Genomic DNA, 27,877 nt, shown 5'->3' on the forward strand with positions numbered 1-27,877 from the left:
CAGAGAAAATTCTAAATAATATGCACAAGTTTTCTATATTGATTTTTTGGATTTCAGCTATGATTTTTTCCCTATATCTATACAGACAGACTTAGCCTAATTGGGGCCCTGGGGCAAAAACTTCTTTTGGGGCCTCCCCTTGCTTCACTACTTCAGTAATGAAGAACCGAACTTTATGGATGTATTTAACTTTTTCACCTCATTCTAGATACATAACAAGAAAATTGACTTGAAGGTAAAATAGTTATAAAGAGGGGGGCAGTTTCCAATTATTAATTTTATCATCTAGCTGCGAAAAATTCATATCGTTGCTGACATTAGGGCGGAATTCTGCTAAATTTTCGCAATTACGATAGCTCAATTAAGCCAATCAGAAAGCCGTATTCTTGTAAACATAATGCATTTTGCGATAGGTAAAAATACAGGCTTTTGATTGGTCAAATATGTCCATCGTAATTGTGAAAATTTAGCGGGATTAATGAAATATATTAAGTGTTCAAACGAAGAATGTGTGCGACGATATTAATGAAGAAGTTAACATAAAACTGACAGATTTTACACTGTACTGATATTCTGTTTAAAAAAGTTCAATAAAGAAGGAAACGCAAAATAAACTTTTTTTATTCGATATGGGGGCCAGGGGCAGCTGCCCCGGTATGCCCCCGCCTTAGTTAGGCTCTGTATACAGAATGATTGCAAAAACATAAGATATACATTTTATTTCAGTGAGAAATGTTTCCAATGAATTAGAAGTTATTAAAATTGTTTTCAAAAGTAATATCAACCAATAAAAATAATATAAGCAATATAATAAAAATTAGCAATATAATAAACCAAGGATTATTGTTGGTTATACACAGAAAACTTGTTCCCATGTGGGTCAACACCAAGCAAACTGTGGTAAAATGCTTGTTTAAAACGTTTTTTTTACAGGTACATGGATAGAATTAGGTTTATTAATTGTAAAAAATAGAATTTTTTACACAAAAAATTAAATTGTAGAAATATTTAAAAAAATACTGATTGTTGCAAATCTTCACCATGTCTTGGACATACCACGCCTAAAATTTAGTTAATATCAATAGAATTGTTAGTGTAGAAATTGAGGGGTAGAGAGATCATAATCCAATACTTTCTTCCAGAAGTCAGCGGCCTTGAAGAATAGTTTAATTCAAAAATAGCTATTTTTGTTGTGCCCATGTTTGTAATGAAAAACAAGTCTCTGTTAGTCCTATAACATTTTGCAAATTCTTATTTTTAATTAACTTTTGCTGAAATGCTCAAATAATTCATTGGGCATGTGCTACACACAAAACGATAATGATACAGATGTTTGAGCCCAATTTTATAGTTTCAAATGTAGTAATTAATAAATTGCTGATTTTCTTTTGTTATTATTTAACTTGTTGTGTAACTACACTGATTTTGTAAGTTTTTAATTTTTGCTAAATGACATGTTAATTAAATTTAACGAACCTGAATTAGTATGCTTTTAAATTGCTAATAATTATTTATATATCAATTTTTATTTTTTTATTATTCATTTGTACATACTAAGTTAAGATCTGTGAAGATATGTCTTTATTTTCGTTGTAGAACACGACTAGTCAACCACAACTACCACTAAAAATATTAAATACCAATTCACTAGTATATAAAACATGTAAACTTAATTCCATCTTGAGGTACCTTTTGATAATTGAAGATTGACATACTGAGTAATTATATCCCCACTGAGTCATAGCAGTGACACCTGAAAACTTATTGAAAAATTAGAAAATATACTATAAAAATCCCACTTGAAATTTAATTTTTAAAATTTGCATCAACAAATAATTCTTCATGTTTACATAATTTGGCAAACATATACAATTGAATGTTTTAGGGGCCGTTCAAAAAGTACGTACACAAAAATGGAGAAATTTTAAACCCCTCCCCCCCTTCGTACATAAGGTCTTACTCCCCCCCTTAGAGTACGTACATTTTATTAGTCTACCCCCCTTTTTCATAGAAATTAAAATAATTATGTTTTAAATAAAATTAAATATTTACTTAAGGAGTGTGTAGGATAAAGTCAAACTTAAATTTGGTGTATGTTTATAAAGTACATACTTTGTATACCTCCCCCCTCCCCATGGTACAAAACCGTACATAATAGCAAACCCCCTCCTCCCCCCTTCGGGATGTACGTACTTTTTGAACGGCCCCTTAATCAACGGAACAAAAATGTGAACAAACTTTTACAAACATAATAAATTCAATAAAAACCTAATTTTGTTAGAAACTTCAAGAACTACTCCTAATATAGATGACTAGGTAAAAAAATAAAATTTATGAATAAAAAAAAAAATTATTAATCACTGACTGTTTAGTAACAGTTTTGAATTAAATAATTTACTTATTCAACTATTTATGCATAACATACTGACTAAAACTTTAAAATTTTTACTAACAATAAAACCTAAATTTATAATTTTTGTTTTAATTATATTTCTTATAATTCCTCTACTCGTACTTAAATGAAAAAAAGAATTATTTGCATACATAAATCTTATTATCATACTAAAAATGATATTTCTATATTTTTTAGAATGTTGGAAGTGGATGGTATAATTTTATCTTTAAGCCAGTTGCATTCTTCCCCGAAAAGGTTGGCAATCCCATTTCTTATAAAAATATAAATATTTGATCTGAAAAAGTTCCATTATTTTATTAATAAAATTTGGTTCATATTATTCATTAAATATTTGCAGCAATAAACATTCAAAAATCAATTTATTTTAATTGATAATTAAAAAAACATTAAGTCTAATTAAAGATTACAGAAATTACTTGCAATTGTTATTTAATAATTTTTAAAGGAAACAATATTTATAAATCAGTAAAGATAAAATAGAGAAGATTTAATTTAATAACAATTTTATTCTCCTTATTATTTCATTGTATGCAAATCTTTCGTAAAACATTTTCAGAAGATTTTAAAAAAATTATACAGTTCACATTATATTTAATAAATGGTTCTATAGAGATACCTGGATTCCAAAATAAAATGATGACGGAGAAATGAACACAATGGTTATTTCATATAGACAGCACAAGAAAGAATAAAAGTATAACAAACATGCGAGAAATAATTAACCATTGGCATAGTGCCATATAACTATGATTATAAATTTAAATCATAAATCTTAGCCATTATTTAACACTTTCCACCATGCATCCATTTATTGGATGCATTAAACATTCATTACACTTCTAGGTTACATACTTTTTCAATGGGTCTTCTTAGAATACTGTTTTCGAATTGAATCTCACATGGTCTAATTTTGAAATCTCTACCTGTAAAAATTTTTTTAATCCTTCCCAACTTTCAATTATGGCGCTTAATATTATCATTATCAACTTTATAAGTATTCAAATTTTTCGATTGTTTAGAAAATATAACAGATCTTAACTCTAATAAATATTCCTTAAAAAAAAATCTTTTCTAAAAATGATCCAACGATAATAATCTACATGTCCACTTTTTGGTGAATTTCACCTCATTTGATGTTAAATTAAAATTATTTGGAGAAGGTAGAGTAGTTAAACGTGATCCAACAGTAAAATGAGAAGGAGTTAATGGTTCAGGTTCATTTAAATAATTCGAAACATAACATTTCCGACCTAAAATAAAGCTTTTTTTATTGCAGAAAATTTATATATTTTCTATCCTAAATTCGAAAATGCAAAATATTTTTGTAAGCAAGCAGTTTTTTGCTTGACCTATTGGTTTCGAAATATGTGATGTCCCGTCCACTGAACTCTAGTTTTCCCTGCAATGCACCCTAGTTTTATCTTAAAAAATGCTCTGTGATAACATATTTATTAACTCTATTGCTTTAAGGTGTTTAAGATAAATATCTGAGTAAAATAATTTTTAAAATTAGGTAAAAAATAATTTGGAAAATAATTTTTCCTAGATAAATCAGAACTATCATTTTCCAACTGAGAGATAATAAATTCACTTTACTCAGACTCACTCTCTGAATACATCTTAACTATTTTGACATACAATTGTAATACAGAAATAATAATTTTGATTTCAATTTAAGGTGGTAAATATCATTGCAAAAATTGTGAAGAAAGTGGGACTAGTTGTGCCATCACTTAGCAATATTCAGAAATAAAAAAATAATCGTGCACTTTAAAAAGACGGGTAAGTAATGACAAATTAAGTTTTAATATTGAAATTTTTCGCTTTGTCACATGGCATGCAACACCGACCAAACAGGCACAAAATCGCTGAACGTAAGAGATGCAACGCTGATAAATAAGAAGTTAGAAAGGTGATAGATATATCCTACCCTTACTTTCCCAAAGAAAAATGCCCATGACAGTTTTTTCTCCTTATATTTTCAATATCAGGGGTTTATGCAGGACCTGTTACAGGTGGATTTGGCTTCCGTTTATGGGATCACTATTGGATACATCCCTGGAGTCTCGTTAAATAAGTATTTGTCATAAAGAGTTGTAAAAAAATATCTTAATAATTTTTTATTATTAAGGAAAAAAGTTCCTTTAATATTAATGTTTTCTTTTGTTTTGCCTTTTGAAGATATTTTCCCATAGAAAATGATGATTTGCTAAAACTCTTCACAAAAGTAAAACATCATGAAATTTTTTTACAAAAATGGGTATGGAGTTAAAAATTCTGGATTAGCTAGTAAAAAAAGGTAAGCCTTCAGGACAGGACTTCTAATGTTGAAAACATGCTTGATGTGATGAGGAATTTACATTAAAAACTTTCAAAAAATTTAATGCATTATTTAGAAGCAAAATAGATTTTAAAGTTTTTATCTCTGTATATATATAATACAATTTTAGTTGGCAATTGCATATCAGAATGCTAGGAAAGTGAGTAAATGCAAAAAAGTTGCTTTTGTTTATCCTTACATTCAAAACAAACATATCTTGACAAAAAATCACTTTGATGCAATGAAGTCTCTAGTTAAAATAGCATTTTCTCACTTAATATAAGAAGCCATTGGAAACACAACATCTACTTTGGTTCTTCTTTGCAGGGAGTTGGAACTCTTTAATAAAAAAATCAAAGATTTTTGGGCTTTTAATTTCTGGATGATTCTACAAATACAAATAATTTTGTCTGGTTTATATATTTTAATTAAGAACAAGAATCTGAGAGAGTGACACACTTGAAATACACACCATCTCAGATTTTCTATAAAAACACTGAGATTTACCTGCAACGCTCTGAACTTCTTGGGGGCCATAAAAAATGAACAACTCAACTTTGCTAGAAAAAATTCTGGTTGTTGTTCATTTATGTCGCACTAGAGCTGCACAATGGGCTATTGGCGACGGTATGGGAAACATCCTTGAGGATGATCCGAAGACATGCCATCACAATTTAGATCCTCTGCAGAGGGGAAAGCAGCCCCGCTTCAGTAGCCTGACGACCTGCACGTGAAGTTGAGCACTTTACGGTAGAACAGTTTAACGAGGTCCAATACACAGGCTGATCCAAGTGGTCACCCACCCGCACACTGACTGTAGCCAGTGATGCTTGACTTCGGTGATCTGCTGGGAACCGAGTCTTAACGATCAGTCCACTGCGGGACGAAAAAATTCTGGATTTTGTCTTTTGACAAGATGTGTAACATTTAGTAATTTTTTGGAGAAAATATGAGATGGCATAAATCACTTCATAATGTCAGGTGTGACAGTTTCTCAGATTCTTGCTCTTAATTTTGTTTTAAATTGGGTTATGCAGCATTTATTTGCATTCTAATAATTACGACACACTAATAATGCTCTTTTCAGTAATAAAAATTTAAAATTATAATTTGGAACTCAATAGTGTGTATATAGTGAAATTTTTGGAGCCTGAGTTTTAGCTTATTACCTTGAGTGGAGTTGGAACATCGAAAATTTTTTAGCTCAGGGTCCCTGCCCCTTTGTGATATTTGAATGGGCTTGCATTCTCTAAGTTACGCTTACCCTGGTTACCTCTAAGATATAACCAGGTTAAAAGTAAAGTAATCTATGTAACAATTAGCAAATAATATACATATAGTTGAACATAACATTAAATGACATGAACACAGTGATATGAAATTTCAGACATTATTTACAGATGTATAATTTTACAGACTTAATTAATGAAAATACCCGAATATTGATCCAAATATCTTAAGTTTATCTTAGTTGTCATTTAGGTAAAGATTCTCATTGATCTACATTATGAACCATGAAAATATCTTAGACATTCAAGTACAAATTGACTTTCTTTAAAATGTACCTATAGTTTCATAATTAAAATCATGAATAAAAAAATAGGTTTGATTTTTTCTCTATATATACAATCCTTCAAATTTTTTTCCTTTCAAATAAAAGTGGTCGATTGAAATCGTAATTTAAATCAACATCTTTAGTCAAATGATTTAAATCACTACAACTCTGGTTTTAATTTATTCATACTACTAGTCTATTTTTAAAGGAACTGTTTTCGTGTTTATTTTGCAGTAGTCTTTAAAAGAATCCTGAAATTCTCTAAATGGTGGCCCTGAACTTACAGTAGCTGGAATGTCTACATAATCTTTAAATCGAAAAAGTTTAATTTCTTCAAATAGCAATTCATCAGGCACCACATTGTGTACAAATCTCTCAAGTTTAAGTTCCCTATCTGTTTTACAACGCCTTGATTTCATATAAATATCAACACATTTGTCCAAGGGTTCCAAAAGCAAAATGTCCAATTCTTGTTTTAAGGGTCTTAGGTATATAACATTTTTTGTAAACAAATTCCTTAAATCTTCCCTGAGAGGTCGTAATTCATAAAATACCAAATCATCTTGGTAAGATCGTTTTTTGCGACGGAATAAAAATTCTTCTGGCACATAGAGATAATGAGATAAACAAGAATTTAATGGCTGCACATAAGGGATAATCTTTCCATCTTTAGTCCTTTGTCGATTTATTATATAGTCAGCTACTTGAGTATCAAAAACATTAATCAATTTAGTATTGTAACAATGAAACAAGCAATCAGAGATTTGTCGACAATCGTGAACCACTTTCTCTATCTTAGGATCCTCTAGAATATCTTTAATTCCTCTAGTAAAAGCAGATTCACCAAGAGTGAAAATATCAATTAAAAAAGTACAGCAAGAAGTGGCTATGCATAGCCAATGCAAAAGTTCATTACGTCTTATCTTAGGACTTTCAAAAGAAATTCCAATTACATCTTGTTGGCGGAAATGCTGGATACAGTAGTCAAAGTTTTCATCAAATTCGCTTATAACGACATTGTCTAATGGCAAGATTTTGCATAAAGATGGGGGTAAATCAAACGTGTATACTCTTTCCTCAGAATCTATCTCTGAGAATAGTTCCGATTCATTAACAGAGGAAGTTTCATCGGATTCATCATCGAAAATAGTTGGTCTTTGGTCATTTCGTTCGTAGAAGCCACTATAGTTGTTAGCTAAAGATTCTGAAATCTTTGAAGATTCTGATCTACCGATCACGTCGAAAGATATTATTTCCTTAGCTCTAAAAGTCAATGTACCCAGTTTTTTATCCTTGGGTAACCAAATAGCTTTGGTTATAACTATGAGCTGAATTTCGGGAGCAATTCTTGATATAGTGCCTTCATAATCTCCTTCCCCCGTTAAAAACTTAATTCTATAGTTTTCAAGACCCAATAATGAATTTATTATATCCATGATTTTAAACGAATAAAAAAATATTTATTTACTTATTGAAATTACATACATTTGCAGCTTCAGTGCTCAATCCAGGCTTATAAGCCTTTCTGTAAAATAAAAACAGATAGCACAATGGATGGTTGACCTAGTAAAGCAAAGCACAGGTGGCGCTAGATGTTACAACTCACCGTAACACTTCCGGGTTACTATTTTCTATTTTTATGCCTGTGCTTGTAAAGACGCAATTGGCGATCGAAATGAGCTACAGGTGGCGTAGAGCAGAACTCTTTACCTATGGCAACACTTCGCATGCTTACCCCATTAGCGCGTGGAAAGTCATAGAGGAAGGAAGTACGTTAGTTTCTCTCTCGATTTTTATATGGATTAAAATCTTTTAAGTTGGAAAACTACATGGAACTGCAAACTACATTAAACATAGTTCTAATGAAAAGTATCACGCAAATTTAAAAAAATATTTTTATTAAATAAAAAGGAAAAATATGGATGGTGTTTTCTACACTAGGGAGCGCTGCAAGCTCGGGACTGCCTAAATTTCCGGGTTACTGTTTCAGTTGTATTTTAAAGCCATTTGGCATCATTGTGCTTTGAGATTCTTGCAAACAATGCATTTGATTACTTATTACTTATGTTTATAATGCTAACAATACTGTTTACAATACTTAACACTAACGTAAGATGGTGCACAGCTTGCAACACGAACAAACAGTAATAAACAAATGGAAAGAGGCCAAATCAAGACTGCCAAAAAAAGCGAGTTATTCAAAATTTAGCAACCATGTCACCTTTTTTAATAATAAATAACAAAATAACTGAAACAAATTTTCACTCCAAACTCCCCAGAATTACATAATAACATTAATATCTTATGAAATACGGCAGATTTGAGCTCAGAAATTATCTAGTTTATTTTTTTTTATTGAAAACAAAATTATCCGTTTGAAAATATCGCCTATCAGAATAACACGTAGTAAGCAGCTGCAAACTTTTTAACCGGAACTAGAGTAGGTCCCGAGCTCGAGATTGTTATTGTTTACATTTCTATTGAAAACACCATCCATTAAGAAAAGGGAAAATATCGCAGTACATTCCTATACAACTGAAAAGAGGAGGAGAGGGAAGGGAGAAGGGCTAAAGGCATGAAACTGGTCTCTCCCCAGATGGCGTATTCGAGTGTTGCGATCGCCAATAGACGTAGTATTTACAATATAATGCATCGTTTACATTTGAATTTCAATGAAACAAACAACAAATTCGGAGAACTCTACAAGCATGCTGCGTCTTAGCGAATTTAGTTGACTTCACAGATCACGATACCCTTTCAAAAAAATTGAGGTATTTTTGAGCTATAAATAAGAAATTTTTCAAAGGTATAAATGGGGTTGTTATTTAAATACGTCGTTAGATGAACATCTCAAAATTTACTTCGAATATAACTTAAATATACCTCCAGAGGTATATGTGCATCAACTTGATGTGTTTCATTTTTCATTTGTGGAGAGGTAGGTATTTACTACTTTCAGATGTCTCGTTTTCAACCTTAGGCACTTACTTATCAACCAGAAGTATATTTTTTTACAACTGTGGAAGTATTTATTCAACAACCTAAGGTGTTTCATTTAACACTTTAGGTTATTATGGATCTACCTAAAGTGCATTTTCTGACAGTGGTAAAGGCAATTTTTTACTAACGTGAGGTGTTTCATGCTCTACCTATATTTTAACCTTAAGTATACATTTTTATGCATCTAGAAATATTTTTTATCAACTTAAGGTGTGTCATTTTACACATCAAGTTATTATAGATCAAGCTTAAGTGTATTTTTCGACGGTTAGATAGGATGATTTTTATGAACGGGAGGTGTTCGTTGTTCTACTTTAGGTCATTTTTCAACCTCAAGTGTGGTTTTATATAGCTGCTGAGGTATTTATTTATCTACCGAAGGTGTTACATTTTACTCTTTTGGTTATTATAAATCAACTTCAAGGGTATTTCTTGATTATCTTAGAAAGTTTTTTTTTTATTAACGTGAGGTGTTCCATGTTCTACCTTATTTTATATTAACCTTTAAGTACCTTCCCTCGCTTTTCTAATAGATTCATATTTTGTCCCTTCGTGGGTCCCTTAATTTGTCAATAATTATTTTCTTCGGCACTGTACTATAATATATTATAATAAAATATCTGGTCAAGATTGAAAATTATAGATTAATATTAAATGGAGATATGGGGTGATTTGTATGCATAGTATATGAGCTCCATTTTTATGCTATTATTCGGCATTATAAAAAAAATAATTCCTAAAAGAAAACAATATTTTATTTACTTTACAATATTGCAAAAAGAATTAAAAAAGCACTTGTTTTTATGAAATATAATTTTAAAATATTGACCATTAACGGGGCTTAAGCCCGTGAAACTCAGGTCACCCGATTTGATGCTTCTTATCACGTAATAAAAGCGATTACCCCTCACCCGGCTTCGCCACTTATATTGAACTTTAAGTACTTTCCCGGCCCCTTTTCAATGGAACTATGTTGTACCCCATCGAGGGCACCCTAATTTGTCCATAATTATTTCCTTTGGTACGGTAGTGTAGTATATTATAATGTAATATCTGGTCGATTTCAGAATTATAGGTGAATATTAAAAGAAGATATGGGGCCATTTATTAGGAAAATAATATTCTATTTAGATTACAATAATGTAAAATCAAGAAAAAAGCATTTATTTTTATGAAATATAATTTTACAGTTTTGAACAATAACGGGGTTTGAACACCGGACCCTCGGGTCTAGCGATTCGCTGCTTCCTATAACGTGACACGTCAAGCACGGTTCTGCAACTTCTATTAAGTACTTTCCCGAGCATTTCCATTGGAACCATATTTTGCCTCCTCATGGGCCCCTTAATTTGTCTATAATTATTTCGTTTGGTGCAATAGTGTATTATAATATAATATCAGGTTGAGACTGAAAATTATGAGCAAATATCAAGGGGATATAAGGGGTTATTTATATACATAGTATATGAGCTACAACTTCTCCATTTTTAAGCTATTATTCGCTATTATGAAAAAGAAAAATAATAATTTAAAGAAAAGGATTATTTCATTTATGTTACTATATTGAAAAAAAATTATGAAATATAATCTTTCAAATATTGATCTTCAATCGGGTTCTAACCCCCTACTCCTGGGTTCACTAATTTGGTGCTTTTTATCACGTGACACAAATGGCCACACCATACATAGCTGTGCCACTTATAGTTACCTTTAATACTTTCCAGTACTTTTCCAATAAAACCATATTTTGCCCCCTCTTGGGCCCCCGGATTTGTTTATAATTATTTCCTTTGGTACGGTATTAAAGTATATTATAATATGATATCCGGTAGAGTTTGAAAAATTATAGGTTAACTTTAAAGGGAGATAGGGGCCATTTACATGTACTGTATATAAGCAACAATTTCTCAATTTTTATATTTTTATGCTCAATTTATATGCATCCTGCCCAAAAAATGATGCCAAAGTGTTACTAGGGAGTGCAAATGCAAAAATTGGCAAGGGAAAGGAATTTAGATCAATAATTGGCAAATTTAGTCTCCATGACACTTCAAGCGACAATGGAAAGCGACTTATTGACTTTGCTGCAGACCGGAATATGATCATACCAAGCACGATGTTCCATCATAAGAAGATACATAAAATGACCTGGCGATCTCCTGATAGGATCACATTCAATCAAATCGACCATTTTTTGAGTGATTCCAGGCATAAATTGGATATAGAGGACGTAAGAACCTACCGACGTGTCAACTTAGATTCAGACCACTTCTTAATAATAGCAAAACTACGAGCTAGAATCTCCAACTTTCGAAGGATTCGAGGAAAATGTTTGGAAAAGTTTGACTGCAAGCAACTAAAAGATGAGGCAATTAAGCTCAAATTCCAGAATCAAATTGACAGTAGCCTTAAAGAATCTAAGGATAACCATAGGGAGGAAGATAGCATAAACGCTAAATGGAACTCTTTGAAGGAAAAAATCGTTAAGACTGGTAACGAAGTTGTTGGAAAAGTTAAGAAAACTAAAAGGAAAGATTGGTTTGATAGTGAATGCTACATGGCAGCAGAAAAAAAGAATGAAGCATATAAAAAGGTGCTGAATAAGAGACATTCTAGAAATGCTGAGATCAAATACAAAGAGGCAAGAAAGGAGGAGAAGAGAATTCATAAAACAAAGAAGAATGCATTTCTCGAGGATCTTTTAAAAAATGTTGAACATTTAAGGGGATCTAATGAAAGCAGAGCTTTCTTTCGGGAAATAAACCTAGGACGAAAGGAATTCAAATCCAGAACTACCTCATGTCGTGACAAGAATGGAGCAATCTTGACTAACAATTTGCAAGTATTGGAGAGATGGAATGAGCATTTTTATGAACTACTGAATGGAGTTAGCGATGAACATGAACCACCTACAGAAGACATTGGAATTTATAACCAACATATTGGGGAACCACCAACATTAGAAGAAGTCGATGACGGAATGAAAAAGCTAAAGGACAATAAAGCACCAGGCTCCGATCAAATCCCATCAGAATTTCTAAAAAATGGGGGAACATGCGTCACGAAGAGAATATATGATCTGGTACGAGCTATATGGGAGTAAGAATTAATCCCTGAAGAGTGGAAAACCAGCATGACCTGTGCGATACATAAGAAAGGAGATATACTGGATTGCTCAAACTACAGAGGAATTAGCTTACTCTGTACAAGGTATAAAGTATTTTCTAACATCCATTTCAAAAGACTCTCCCCACTTGTCGAAAATATAATTGAAGAGTATCAGACCGGATTCAGGAAGGGGTGATCCACCTCAGAGCAAATTTTTAGCATCCGGCGAATTTTGGAGAAAACAATAGAATTTGGTATTGACGCGCACCATCTGTTTATTGATTTCAAAACAGCCTACGATAGTGTTAGCCGAAGAACTCTAATATCAGCCTTAAGAGAATTTAATATACCGGAGAAACTAGTGAAGCTGATTAGCTTGACACTAAGTGAAACCAAAATCATGATCAAGATACAGAATAGTCTTTCCTACCCAATAGAAGTTAAAAATGGTGTACGACAGGGAGATGCATTGGCATGTCTCCTCCTTAATCTAGCATTAGAAAAAATAGTAAAGGAGAATAGTACTACAAACATCATCACCCGAGGAAATATCTTCAACAAATCAGTTCAAATATTGGCTTTTGCTGATGATTTAGATACTATCGCTAGAACGCAGATAGCGATAACACAATCCTTTTTATGTCTGGAGAAGGAAGCCATTAAGATGGGATTAAGAATCAATGAAAATAAAACTAAATATATGCCCTGCACAAAAGCTGGCGATGAAGAAACACAGTTTGAAATTGGAGCGTGCAAATTCGAAGCCGTTGATAGCTTCACCTATTTGGGATCTAAGATTAACAACAAAAACGACACTACACGAGAATCACGATGGCCAATAAGTGTTTTTATGGTCTAAGAAAATACCTTAAGTCAAGCATAATAAAAAGAAAAACAAAAGTGTTACTATATAAATGTCTTATACGATCAGTCCTTACATACGCATGTGAGACATGGACAATGACCCGTGGAGATAAAAATATGATAGCTAGATTTGAGAGAAAAATACTGCGAAGCATTTTTGGAGGAATAAATAAAAACGGTACCTGGTTTAGAAGATCAAACACGGACCTTTACAAGGCATATAAAGAACCTGACATCATTAAATTTATCAAAATTCAAAGGATTAAATGGGCAGGCCACATTATAAGAATGGAGGATAGCAGGACAACCAAAAAAGTTTTCAGTGCCAGGCCAGCAGGTACAAGGAAAAGGAGATAGGGGCCATTTATATGTACTGTATATAAGCAAGAATTTCTCCATTTTTATGCTTTAATTCGCTCTTAAAAAAAAAGAAAAATAATAATTTAGTAAAATAATATTTTATTTACATTACAATATTGTAAAATAAATAGAAAAAACATTTATTTTCATGAAATGTAATTTTACAATATTGTGCATTGACGGGGGTTGAACACCGGACCCTCGGGTTTAGTGATTCGCATGTCAAAAACGGCTTTGCCACTTATATTAACCTTTAATTACTTTCCAGCACTTTTTCAATGGAACCATATTTCGCCCCGTCATGGGCCCTTTAATTTGTCTATAATTATTTCCTTTGGTACGGTAGTATACTATAATATAATATATAGTTGGCTTTGAAAATGATAGGTTAATATTATGGGGAGATATGGGGTCAGTTATATGCATAGTATAAGAGCTGCAATATTTCCTTTAAGCTATTATTCACTCTTATTAAAAGAAAAATAATAATTTAAGGAAAAGGAATTTTTTATTTACGTTACAATATTGAAAAAATAGGAAATATAATTTTTAAAATATTGACCTTTAACAGGGTTCAAACACCGAACCTTTGGGTCTACTAATTTATTGCTTCCTATCACGTAACATTAACGGCCTTGCCACAGACAGCTTTACCACTCATATTAACCGTTAAGTATTTTCCCGCGCTTTTCCAATGGAACCATATTTTGTCCCTTCGTGGGTCCCCTAATTTGTCTATAATTATTTCTTTTAGTTTTGTATTATAGTATATTATATTAAATCATCTGGTCGATATTGACAATTATAGGTTAATATCAAAGGGAGATAAGGGGTTACTTATATACACAGTATATGAGCTACAATTTCTCCATTTTTAAACTATTATTCACTCTTATAAAAAAGAAAACTAATAATTTTATGGGCATCATTAGCTACTATGGATCGATTTAAAAGAGTTAGTTAATCGGATTTTTGAATCGATTATTTATAATTGTACTTATTTTTATTATTAAAAGGGCTTTTTTTATAAAAGTTTTAAAGTGTAATTTAAACTATTTATTAATTTATTTCGCGTTAAGCATTTTTAATTTTTTTTATATTAATACTTGTCAATTTAATGGCACTTTATTATATTATAATAAATATTATAGATTAAAGGGAGATATAAGATTATATATGTATGCCAGGATATAAGCAACAATTTCTTACTTTTTACTCTATTAAATGCACTTATATATATATATATATATATATATATATATATATATATATATATATATATATATATATATATATATATATATATATATATATATATATATATATATATATATATATATATATATATATATATATATATATTATCATTATTATTATTATTTTTTAACATCTATTTTTACACCTATTGCCATAAAAACTAGCACACCTAGAAAGAGTTGTCAGAAAGAATCGAAATTTTACATACGTTAGTACATCGTTGATATCATAAAGTTATTGAAAAATCAATAAATAAGTTATTGAAGTAAGTGATTGATCATTTATTGCGAGAAAAAATACAAATGAATGGAGGTTTTTGTGCATCTTGGACCACTTCCGAGAATGCAGGATGCGATACGGTTCGTTCAGGCATTGAGGCATACAAGTCCTTTATGATGTCCAGTGGCATCTCGTTCCAGAGTTGCTGTAAAAACACCGCGAAATCAGCTAAGTTTGGTGGCTGCGTCTCAAGTGATCTCAAATACCCCAGTTCGAGGACAAATCTAGAGATCAAGCAGGTCAAAGAAAGGCAGCAATGGGGGAAGTGGCACCCTTGCTGCGTGTAGGCGATTATTATCTGGTAGAAAAATGGCTCCTGGGAGCTCTGACATTAGTGGCAGCACACGTGGCTGGAGAGTGTCACGAACTAATCTGTGGGCTACCATGGACCCGTGGATCAATATTAGGGTTGATCGCGTGCCGTATCCGATGGCACCCAATAAAATCACTCTAATTCTGGATGCGGTGTGCTATTGTATATTGTAGGCAGGATTGAGGAAGCGGCCTCCATACTTGTACAAGATCATTGCCCAAATAAATCTGGATTCATTATTGAAGGCGACCTAGTTCCATTCATTTACAAAACAATCCCGTAGAGGGCGACATTACTCTAAATGGAGTTTGGATGTCAATCCCTCCTACAGCAGCACCACGCTTCAACAGCTAGTATAAGGTGCATCGCATACGTCACACGCCAAATATTGATCCACGGGGCCATCACAGCCCAGTGGTACATTCATGATATTTTTCCATATGTTGCCACTTATGGCAAGGCTCCTTAAGCAGGGTTCTCACAATCTGGAGAAAATAAACGAGTGGTTGCTAATATTTTTCAAGACTACTGAAAAATGCTTAAAGTTATCTTTCATTTGTGAATAAGGAAATTATTCCTGAGTTATTTTTTGCACCAATGTATATTTATTTCAAATTAAATGTTTATTGATAGCTTAAAACATCTAGATATATCTCACTTTTGTAGCCACTTAAAATTTTTTCCTAGTTTGTGGGTACCCTGTTAAGTATGAAAAAATTCATTTACTTCTGGCAATTCTTTCTAGGCTATAAGCATATATATATAATTTTTAACATTTATACGTTTTATCATTTACATTTTTTAGCATCTGTTTTATTATGTATATTAATATGTACACTTTTTAACTTCTATACTATTAACCAATGTCTTATTTATCAGTTAAAGATTTTTTTTTAAATATTTAAATCATTAATATTGCACATTTCAGCTATTATATTAGTTACCCTTAAATTTTTCCAACCATTCGTGAATAAGTATATTTTTTTCTGATCTGTGGGTGGTTTTCGTTGTTTCCCTCTCCATGTTACGGAAATGGGGGTGCATTCCATTAAAAAAGTCCTCCACGAAGTCTAGTTTGCCCAAATGCTTAATCCAAAAGATCCCTAGTCTTCTGGGTTTGGTTCAGAATTACAAAACTGCGGAGTTGACCATTAATAGTCGTAAACTCAGATTTGAGTTATTCTTGTAATACTTTACTACATTTTTTAAACAACTTCTTTGGTAATTTTCAATTTCATCGATTTTATCAAGTTTTTTCCAGTTTTTTTTCCTGTTTTTTCTTCTGTCCTGGAAAAAATTGGCTTCTTTTGGACGAAATGCCAAATCTATTTCAGATAGATATTTTGTGGAAAATCATCAATAGTGCAAAATCATTTCAACTTAAACATTTGATAAATTGCAAATTTATGTTTATTTGAAAATAATACAGATTTTTTATTGGCAGTCAAAGTAAAAAAAAAAAAAAAAAAAAAAAAAAAAAAAAAAAAAAAAAGAATCATTTTAAAACACGATTTTAATAAAAACAAACAGTAATAAATAAGGCCAAATCGGGACTGCCAATAAAATGAGTTCTCTCTAAATCTAGCAAACATGTCTCCTTTTTAAATAATACATCTATAAATAATTAAAAAATTTTCACTTCAAAATCCCCAGAGTTACTTAATATCATTGAATACAGCCGATGAAATACAGCAGATTTGAGCACAGAAATTACATAATTTTTTTATTTATTAAGCACAAAATTATCTGTTTTCAAATATCGCCTCGCAGAATAAGCGGTAGTAAGCAGCTGTATACTGTCTAGCAGGAAGTAGAGCAGGTCAAGAGTTCGATATTTGTTGTTTACATTTATAGTGAAAACTCTATTCATAGAAATTATAGCCACGTTTTATTATTTATTTGCGAGTACCTATACATAGAAATGAGTTAAATATTAAAATTATATGCACCCTGAAAGCAAATTTAGATAATGTTTAATTTTCGTAATATATGTTTTTATTTGGAAAGACATTTTTAGGTTACAGGCATTTTAAAATAAGCGTAATGATTTTTTCAACCAAAGCGAAACATTTTGCTCATGTTTTGTAACTGTTCCTGACTAAACTGCTAAACCAAAATTAATGTTTAAGTAATTCGATGAGGAATTTATTGATTTTAATTTTTGTCGTAAGTCGTAAATAATATTAGGCAAAAACTAAAAAGTGACGAAAAGTTTTACAGTTTTTTGACTCCCAAAAATTTAACTCACATCAGAAACCGTTGCAAATTCGTATTATTCTAGTTTGGTATGCTTAAAGTGAAATAAGATAATTTCTGGAAATTAGTTCGAAGAACGGCATTTTTGACGGTGCTAATTTGACTGTTCTATAACCGAAATCTGGAAACCCCTTAAATGACACTTATAGTGTTTTTACTCATATCTTAAGAACTAATTAAGCAATTAAAAAAATTCGCACCCACTGATGTAACTCGTTTACCCAAAGATAATTTTTAATAATTATTTATTATTATCTGATTAAATAGTGGACGGAGGCAGTTTGAATTATGAGGCATAAATTTTTTATACCATATTAATGAACTTTTCTATGGAAAAATGTAAAGTTTCACTTTTTTTTATTTAGTAAAAGCCGAGAAAAACTAAAATCAGTTATTTCTAAAAAATAATTTGTCGACAACGAATCAAATATGTAAATGGGGAGATTAATACCTAAATGTCTTTAGCTTACAAGGAACATGACTTGAGCAAAGTTGCGTAAAATTTCATTCATGATTTTTCATTAATAGTCAATTACAAATATTTTTTTCTTTGATTAACAAACACCAGGCTCCTTTTTAAGTCATCTGCTAAATTTTACTGATTTTAGTAAAAAGATGTTTAGGATTGAATGTGGTTGTGCATCTTTTCTCCTTTTAGTTGAGTTATTCTACAGTTGATTCAATTTCAGTAATGGGTATTGGCATGCGTTTATTTGGAATAATTTATCCATTGTTCAATATATATTCTAATAACTAAACCATAAAAGCTAAAACGAAGATACTAGTTTTGTAAAATCTATCTTTATATCTTTTTGAATCAAATTCTAGTAACATCAACAATGATTATCTGAAATTGTGTTGTAATGTTTTAGATCACTACAAAGAGCATAGAGTTGCCGAACAGAGCTGTTGAATATGCAGCCAAAATGTATAAACGTCTTAAAATATCTTAATATCTGATATAGAGTCATAAGCATTTTAATTTTAAAATTAAATATTTAATTATCTGGTCATGCGTGTTTAGCAGATCTATTCAAGCAATTAATTAATTGAATTTTCAAATTCTCATTCTTTATGTTACCACATAGATTTTTTTCCCGATCATGTAAAAATCTATTTTGTTTTATTTTTATTAGTACTTTGGTTTCGTAGGTTATTCCTTAAACTAAACATTCATTTTAAATGCTGTCAAGCATCTTTTTTCTAGAGAAATGAACAAACAAATAATTTATTCTCTCCTTATTTGTTTGAAATAAGAAAAAATAAATACACGTTAGTGCTACTCAAAAAACTTACAGTTCGCTATGTTTTTTAAATGAGCAATTCAGAACTGCAATTTTATTTTGGCGTTCAAACTTAATCCGCCGTTAACTTAAAGAAACTATTTTTTAAAAGATGATGTTGAAAACATTTACTTAAAATTTTTTTTATAATTATTTCACAACTTTAACTCAATTTATGAAATATTATTGTAGTATAATTTGTTACCAATAAAATGCCCAACATGCCTTTTGTTAAACAGCAAATACTAAAAACAGAAAATTGTAAAAAGATTCCAAAGCCATGCTAATTTTTAAGTCATCATCTCACAAAAATTCTTCTTTTTTCTAACCTTAGATATTTTTTTCTAAAATAAGATATATTAAGACATTTCTGGATCGCAAATTATTTCAAATCTGTAATAAAATTGTTCTGTTATAAGTTTTAGCCCTTGTTGCATATGCCGCTATTTCCACAGGCAATGTGGAAGTAGCAAAATATGCACAATCCGTGCGTTTTTCCAATCAATTTAACTGTGCAACCCGCTCTTTTTTAGTTCATGGTTTCACATCGGTTTTTCTGTGAGGCTTAATTTTCAGTTCAGATCCGAATTTTAATTTAGATGTCCACGTTTCTGAGAAATATTCAGGCATGTTTTGCAATATTTTGCTCGTTTTTTAAAGCGTGCTTTTTCGTTGCAAAAAAAAGGAAAAAAAAAATAAAATAAGAAAAAAACAACGAAGGTAGGACGTCACTTTAAGCCTTGTCTCAAAGTTTATCATGCTAACCTTCATTTATAACGAATGTTTTGTAAGTATTTAGCTTGCTTTCATTAGTTTATACGTTCTGCCTTTATGTTTTATAGCACGTGATTAGTTTTACCTTCATGATTAGTTTTACCGTCACTTTTGTTAGGTGTATTGAACTAGATAAGAACCAAGCTTGATAGTACAAATAGTTTTGAAATTCTGGGAGAAAGCAACGCATTTCTATTTCCTTTGATTTTTCAAATTGTTGTTTTTTGGGACGCCTGCTAACTTGCGTGATATTGCTATCTAGACAAATGAGATATTTTTCTACTGAATCAAATGGGACCAAGGCATAGCTTATAAAAATTAAGAAGTTACGAGTGTTTTATACATAAAGGTTATAATTTTTTAGGAATGCCCATTTATGCATAAAACTATTATAACTTCACTCTATAAATTTAAGTTTTATTTCATTCAGTGAAGAAAAAAAAAATACATGGAAAACAATAGCTCACTAGTCATTTCTCTCCTTCAGAAAATTTTAGAAACTATTCATAGCTTACCTGGTGGGATGGGGCAAACTTTAAATATTGGATACTAAACTAGATATTGGTTTGGGTTATTAACCCCAATCCACCTATGAACTAAACTAAACATGGGTTTAAATTTTAACTTCAAAATTTATTTTGTAGACGTTTTAGGAAATTTTCCTTTACCTTGGTTACAATTCAAATATTATGATATTATTTTAATGATTTATTGAAATTATTAAATAATTTAAAGGCTTTTGTTGTTCTTTATTTCAAAAAAATCTTAGTCGTTTCAAGGAAGCATACATTTTTTGAATTTCCTTGCGCTTAATTTAAACCAAGCTTCCAAAGGAAAAAAAGTGTTATTTCGGAAATTGGCTTCTGAAAATGATAATCTTACTGTTATTTCGATGGTATGATTAGGATATATAACACAATCTTTTCCAATCTTCTTTTATTCTTTTTTTTTTGAAAAAAATTCTATCGGTCATAAAATAAGTGGGCTTTAATTCTTTTAATGTTTCATCATATACAAAACATTTAATATAGAATAATCATGTAAATATAAAATACATTGAAGCGCTCTTTTTATAAAAGACTAGATCCAAGATCATCTCTAAAATCGTGAACATCACAGAAAATGAAATCAGGAACTTCACTGACGAATCATACCATTAATCATGATATTAGCTAAAGCATTTCTTCGTTTTCTCCACGAACCTAAATCTTTTGCATGATATCTTAACATTCGTAGCCATTCTTTAGTATCTTTCTTTGTTTCACCCTAAAAAATAAAGTTACTATCAGTTTTCTTTTTTTCCCCACTCAAAATAAAAGGTTATATATAAAAATTAAAAATCGAAATAAGTGCCCCAATTTTACAGGTCAATGTATTAATTATTCTAATCATTAAAAATGTATATGCAATCAGAGGTTCGATATAAGCTTACTTAAACACACGGCTATCAAAGCTGGTGATAGTATCTGTGATATAAATCAGTCATATCTTTGGACCTGGATGCCACGCTCTTTTACTAAACCACCACGTTTGAGATTTGGGGAAGTCTGTGGTAGTCCACCATTTTGATAACGAGTTATTGGCGTTGTTTTTCTACCCGTTTAGTTTTTACAGGAGGATTTAAGACTTGCCTATATTACCTTTACATGTCTAATATTTTAATGAATACATTTAATGCGTAGTACACCTGAGAAATTGTGGCATTCATCTTGGTTGCATATATCTAAAGCAAAAGACCATTACTTATTTCACTGATATTACTTGAATAACAATGCTTTCACTTTATAATATATAAATTGCAAATAGCAGTCGACATGTTTCAACATAATCTTTCGACAAGAGCTCAAAAGTAGGCTCCCACTTTCAGGACTTGTTAGACGTGAAGGAGAAGAAGCAAAAGTAATTTGAAATATAAAACATAAATTTGCCTACGGGAAATCGAAAAATAAAGGGGAGAAACAAAATTAAAGAAACCATAGTAGCCGAGAGAGAAAAAGGATAAAAACAGAATATAAAAAACTCTCTGTGATGTGCGTGATTTACAAACTAATTTTATTTTAAGAAATATTGCATCCTAAATTCTTACTTTATATTGTATCGTCACTTTATAGACTCTTTATGTGCATCATATATTATAAATTTTAGTGTTACTGAATTATAAAAATGGCGGCTACTTGACACCAAGTAGTGTACATTCTTGTAGTGCAACACCACTTTGGTGTAAAGCCATTTATATATATATATATAATATATATAGAAAGATAATATATAAAGCCATATATATATATATATATATATATATATATATATATACAGTAGAGTCCCGATTATCCGAGTTAATGGGGACCGCAACAAACTCGGATAACTGAAAAACTCGGTTAAAGCGAAGAGTATAAAAACGGAAAGAAAAAGAGAAGGTATAAATGTAATATATTTACGAAATACAAAATGTATACGAGTATACCACATACAATTCATATTATAATTACAAAGCTTACTTAAAAACATTTAAAAAGAATTCTTTACGAGAATTAAATAGTTTTTACTTAAAAAAAGTCGTTAATCGTGTTTCGTTCTACGTAACTTTGGCACTTTTCTGTAGTAATGTTTCGCCTTTTTTAGGGATAAGAGGAAGGCTGGTGTCGCCTCTTTTTGTTGTTCTATATATTCAATAGTACATTCGATAGCTTTTAGTCCATCTGTATGAGAGATTTTTATATGTTGATTTTAATAATCACTGTCTTCATCATCTTTGCTAGATTCATTATCATTATTGAGGATATTAACGATAATTTCATCAGACCAAGTTGTTGGATTTTGCTTTTCTGAGTGTTTGGGAGATAAAATTCAGACTTAATTTTCAGCGTTTTTTTTAAAAATAAACTAGAACAGAAAATATCCTTGAAATATTTGATAGCTCGGTTAAATTGGAAACTCGGATAACCGGGGCTCGGATAATCGGGACTCTACTGTATATATATATATATATATATATATATATATATATATATATATATATATATATATATATATATATATATATATATATATATATATATATATATATATATATATATATATATATATATATATATATATATATATATATATATATACACACACGAGATTTGGGTCGACGTTTAGCTCATGTTTTGTTCTTATGATGGCATGCAAGAGTATTAAAGGAAGAGCTGGGGAATAAGTGCATCAAATTTTCTGTACATAAAGCATCTAAAAACTATACTTTGTGATATGCAGAGTAAAGCATTAAAAAGGCTTACCATTAAAAGCATTTTCTAAATATACATACATTCTATTTTGTCGCATTTAAATTGTAAGCATCCGTGCTGAGTACAATTCTTTGTCGAAAATATGTGTTAGAACAATAGTTAATAGTAAATGTGTTAATACAAAGAAGAATCACTTTAAAAGGTAATCACTAAAGATTTTTTTACCTTAATCACATATGAGTCCTTTGTTGTGTATTCTTGCATTTCAAAGACATCATCATTTTCTGATTCACAGCTGATAACACAGTTACCAAGATATAATGGATCCTATAGAATAGTGCACTCATAGTTACAATTTAATAAAAGAATCCTAAATATAAAATTAATATATACATATCAAATAAAATATGAGATAAATGAACGTCAAAAAAACCACTCTTTTCAATAATTATTTCATACCAAGAATAAAATTATATTTATAGAAAGAACATTGTATAAGACGTTAGCTTATATATATCCTCTAACAAATAACATAGATTAACATTAATCCGATTAACGTCGAGCCAATTAACTGGACTGATAAAATGCTTTCTTTTCCCATATTCTCCAATTTTTTTCCACAAATATCTGTCATCAGATTCTCTTTATCCTTTCGAAATACGGAAGGAACAAGCTTCTAAGGGCCATTCTCATTGCATACGAATTCGGAGAGTCGAACGAAAACTTGATTGGCGAGTTTTCTTGGGTAAATATATTGTACCAATCAAGTTCTAGTTCGCCTATCCGAATGTATTTAATTATGAATTGCTTTTAATTATGTTTGTTATGAAGCATTTAGTTATGAAGTATTTTTGTATGCGGTGATTTTTACAAAACTGTGGATTTTCTTCCTATTGCGTCATTTTCAGAAAGTGCAGGACAAAGATCACAACAGTTATTCACAAAAACACGTAATTGGCTTAATTACCAACATAATACATGCAAGTGAATGCGCTAATGAAGGACAATTCAATGCACATTATTATATTTGCATACTCTTACTTTCAAGTATTGAGAGTAAACAGTTTTTGCATTTAGAAATTTCTAAAATAAACTATTAAATTCCATCATAACATACATAAAATTAACAATTCATGCACTAATCTTTAATAGGAAAGTCGGTCACAACCAATGTGTCCCTTTTGTCACTTTTGGAAAGCATTTTATATATATATATATATATATATATATATATATATATATATATATATATATATATATATATATATAGAGAGAGAGAGAGAGAGAGAGAGAGAGAGACTTATTTAAAAAAAATGAACCTTGCAAAAATATACGTGTTACGTGTTTGAATAAATAGACGTAGCAAAACATGTGCCTTTTCTCTGCTCCACTCAAATTTAACTAAACGAGAAATTTTGTTCATTTACTTTTTTGTACTTTAAGCATAAACATTACGGCACTTCGGTATATTACTCGTGTAATTTTTCTGACGTTTCTTCTTATTTAGAACGCTAAGTGATTTTAAAAATCTAACTTCGAGCAACTTTAATTTAACATTACTATTAGAAGTTTATGGGACCTGTGAGAACCTTGCAGAAACAAATGCTGCATTCTCAAAAAAAAAAAAAAAAATTTTTTTTTTTTTTTTTGCTAAATGATTTTGGGATGATATCACATAACGAATTTATTAGAATTCAATAACTTATTTTTTAAAAAAGAACAATTGCTTTAAGAGAATTTTGAAAAATAAAACCAAAGGCTGCATCCATTTTTTAAAAAAATAGTTATCTATTCCTTAAATACCCGCTTCCAGCTATGCCCATTTTCTTAAGCACGTACTTTCAGCTGCGCCCATTTTCTTAAACATGCACCCCATTTTCTTCGCGCACTTCCATCTGCGCCATTTTCTAAAACATGCACTTCCAGCTGTCGCTGTGCTCATTTTCTTAAATATGCATTTCCAGCTGTGCCCATTTTATTAAACAGGCACTTCTAACTCTGTTCATTCTCTTAAACACGCACTTCTAGCTGTGCCCATTTTCTCAGACACGCTTTTCGAGCTGTGTCCAGAATAAAAATCTCACCTGCGAACTGTTTCAGTTATTAAATTCATAATATGTTAAACTTTAAAAGCATACTTATGCAACTCTCACAAGTAAACATATTTTCATTCAAGATATTTACCCGAGTAATTAGAAAACGACCATTTTTTTCCTTCATTAGAACTAAACTTGCATCTCTAATTCCAGTGTTTCTAGGAAATAAAACAAAATTCTCAAGCTCTGGCCTATAATTGGAGTTGGGTTTACCAAGAGCAATAAGCAGTGCATGTACATATGTAAATTTTCCTTTCTTATTCCATGGATTATCAGTGAAGAATAAATTTCCCGCCATGACAAATCGTGTTTCATCTTGCTTCCAATTCAATACTTCTAATGCCATCTGAAAAAATAAAAAATAATAATTGGTCTTATTTTTATAAGATATTTTATTCGTTAATGAGTTTGGTTCTTACCTTCCGTAGTTTTATGCTACCTATATCCTTCCCTAGACGTCGATGAGATGCAGAAATGTTAGAAATTCGACGCCAAATTTTTGTTCCGCCAACTCCCTTAGTTTGCTATAAACAATAACAACAGAAAATTATTTTATTTTTTACATATTATAATTGATGACCAAAGGGAATGAGCGGTCAATGAAAGCTGATTTGAAGAAATTTCAAGGTTTAAAAATTTTTAGAAGCGATTGAAATCACAAAATAAAAATATATACGGATGTAACAATTGTTTATTTACATCCTCCAAAAATTTAAAAACAATGTTTACAATTTTTGATTTTGAAAAGAACTAAAATTTAAAAGACGTGTTGGTCAAGACCTCACTAGCATTTCTTTCGTTTTCTTCATTTATTCTTTGAGCCACCTCGTCTTTTCTTTAGAGGTATATTGAAAATACAGAAGATTTTTCATTCAAATTTTTGCCAACATGTTTTTCAGGGACTTCTAATTTTGATTTTAAGCACCCTTTATGGGAACACAGGGGTTATAAAGTTTTCTGAAGTTTCTTTGGAACCATTTTTCCTCAGGCGCAACCAATTTAAACCAGTATGAACCATCTTCACTGTTACCCAACTTTCGGAGAAACAATTTTTCAGGTTATTGATTTGTTAAAACTCGGTAATCTACAAAATACAACAGTTGGCGATTGCGGGAAAAATGAACCTTTCTTCTCCCTCGAACTTCAATTATTAATGAAATGGTTTCAAAACTAGTGATAAACATTCAGGTTTTTGAATCATTAGATTTATTTCGGATTGATCTGCATTCGAATGTCGAAAATTGTCATTCAAAAGAGATTATTATTAGATAAACTAATAAAATAAAATAAAAAAATAAATAAATAAATAAAACCTCACAATAATAATGAACAGTGCGATATTTTTAACTGCCTTGGGTGAAAATGATGCCCTTAACATAATAGTCTGCATTGAAAAAATATATTCATAGTTTTTTTTTGTTCTTAATGCTACAGATTACATACAAACTGCAAATAAAACTACTTTTTTGAAAATCTTTTACAGAAAATTTGACTTTCATACATTGAATTATTTTGGTTCAGCCGAAAAAATTCTATATTAACTCTAATTCTTGATTAAAAAAAATATAGTTTCATTTAACTCTGTTCTGAAGATAATCAACTACTGAAAAATTCTCTTACTTGATTGATGTGTTCCAAATGCAATTCTACTTTTTGTTGTGCTTCTCTCAGTGCTACACGATCTTTGTGATGAATTGGTGTCACTTTGTGTAAACGACTCAACAGCAAGGGGTATCTAAAAACACAAAAACTTTTCTCTTAGACACAAAATACTGCGTAAAAGATTAATTTTTAACGGAAGTAAATTTGCACGAAAACCCGGTCATATTTTGCCTAATATGGATAAGTTGTGTGCCTTTTATTTTCCTAAAATATCTCAATTTGATGTTAACTTTATGTTTTTCATTATATATTATCAAAAATTGCATTCTTATAGGCTCAGAAATAATTGTTCTATTGAAATTTAATGATTTGGCAAGCTTGTCTAGTAAGACGCCAAATCAGTAAATTACGATGAAGCAGCTAATGCTGAATGTAAGTTTCGACAATAATTATTAAAAAACAACAACATAAAATTAAGATAGTTTAGATAAATAAAAGTAGCTGTTCAAAGGCACAGGAAGAAAATGTTTATTACAGTGTCATTTCCAGACTTTTCCTGTGCAATTCTTAAGAGGCTTCTACCCTTATTTGTTTTTCTCGATATTAATTTAACTTAAAATTTCGTATTATTAGTATAGTGATAAGAAAACAGCGACTTTTTATATCTTTCCAATATTTGAGAAAAAAATGTGTAATTTTGTAGAATGATGATGTCAACTGCAGGAATGCTACGTACATTAAAACTGCAAAAAGTGGTGACTAACAAAAAGCGAAAACGTATTAAAAGAGGTTCAAACTAGCATTTTTTCCCCTAGCACACTTCTTTCAGTTTACTACTGAAAGTGAATGCAAGAAATATTTTCATTTTAAGTAAATATAACTTGTAACGTGGTTGAATAGATTAATCAAATAAATTTTCTTCCATTTTTAAGCACATCTTAGTAACTAATGGAGAAAACAGAGCTTACCGAGTTACTCGTTGAACTGGAACCATGAGAAAAGCTGGTAAATTCATTCTTCTCAGCAATGTATTTTCCATTTGGGAAACTCGTAAAAAAATCCGCAACAATTCTTTATCCTTTTCCAAGGCACTTAGTAGAACTGATGCTGAAGCCTATTTCAAAAAACAAACATTCAATATTTTGTATTCAATAACACTTTTTT

General features: G+C 30.6%; 4 protein-coding genes across 6 annotated transcripts in view; 2 read left to right on the forward strand and 2 right to left on the reverse strand.

The window, feature by feature from the left end:
* Positions 1-604: 604 nt before the first annotated feature.
* On the reverse strand, positions 605-7,995 carry LOC147800951 (piRNA biogenesis protein EXD1-like). Its single transcript, XM_087155618.1, has one exon. It carries the CDS (start codon positions 7,725-7,727, stop codon positions 6,483-6,485), a length of 1,245 nt encoding a protein of 414 aa, XP_087011744.1. The 5' UTR covers positions 7,728-7,995; the 3' UTR covers positions 605-6,482.
* A 3,220-nt stretch (positions 7,996-11,215) lies between these two features.
* On the forward strand, positions 11,216-12,394 carry LOC147800952 (uncharacterized). Its single transcript, XM_087155696.1, has one exon. The coding sequence runs from the start codon at positions 11,216-11,218 to the stop codon at positions 12,392-12,394; it is 1,179 nt and encodes a 392-aa protein (XP_087011822.1).
* A 405-nt stretch (positions 12,395-12,799) lies between these two features.
* Positions 12,800-13,258, forward strand: LOC147800953 (uncharacterized). The gene has a single exon (XM_087155697.1). It carries the CDS (start codon positions 12,800-12,802, stop codon positions 13,256-13,258), a length of 459 nt encoding a protein of 152 aa, XP_087011823.1.
* A 7,504-nt stretch (positions 13,259-20,762) lies between these two features.
* The window catches only part of LOC107449499 (uncharacterized), a 138,027-nt gene continuing 130,912 nt past the window's right edge, over positions 20,763-27,877 (reverse strand). For all 3 annotated transcript variants that reach the window (XM_087156068.1, XM_087156067.1, XM_087156066.1), the window contains exons 11-16: positions 27,682-27,827; positions 26,732-26,846; positions 25,531-25,635; positions 25,200-25,457; positions 23,241-23,342; positions 20,763-21,051 (exon numbers count right to left, since the gene is read on the reverse strand). In XM_087156068.1, the coding sequence (XP_087012194.1) occupies positions 20,923-21,051; positions 23,241-23,342; positions 25,200-25,457; positions 25,531-25,635; positions 26,732-26,846; positions 27,682-27,827 (855 nt within the window). In that variant the 3' untranslated portion in view covers positions 20,763-20,922. The remainder of the gene's footprint in view (positions 21,052-23,240; positions 23,343-25,199; positions 25,458-25,530; positions 25,636-26,731; positions 26,847-27,681; positions 27,828-27,877) is intronic.

Source organism: Parasteatoda tepidariorum, chromosome 12 (assembly GCF_982258835.1).
Source record: "Parasteatoda tepidariorum strain Cologne lab strain chromosome 12, Ptep-v5.0, whole genome shotgun sequence".
Taxonomy (NCBI): domain Eukaryota; kingdom Metazoa; phylum Arthropoda; class Arachnida; order Araneae; family Theridiidae; genus Parasteatoda; species Parasteatoda tepidariorum.

Bases quoted from the DNA above. Each gene is read 5' to 3' on its own strand.
- LOC147800951 (XM_087155618.1), bottom strand. From the start codon at position 7,727: ATGGATATAATAAATTCATTATTGGGTCTTGAAAACTATAGAATTAAG.
- LOC147800952 (XM_087155696.1), top strand. From the start codon at position 11,216: ATGCTCAATTTATATGCATCCTGCCCAAAAAATGATGCCAAAGTGTTA.
- LOC147800953 (XM_087155697.1), top strand. From the start codon at position 12,800: ATGATCAAGATACAGAATAGTCTTTCCTACCCAATAGAAGTTAAAAAT.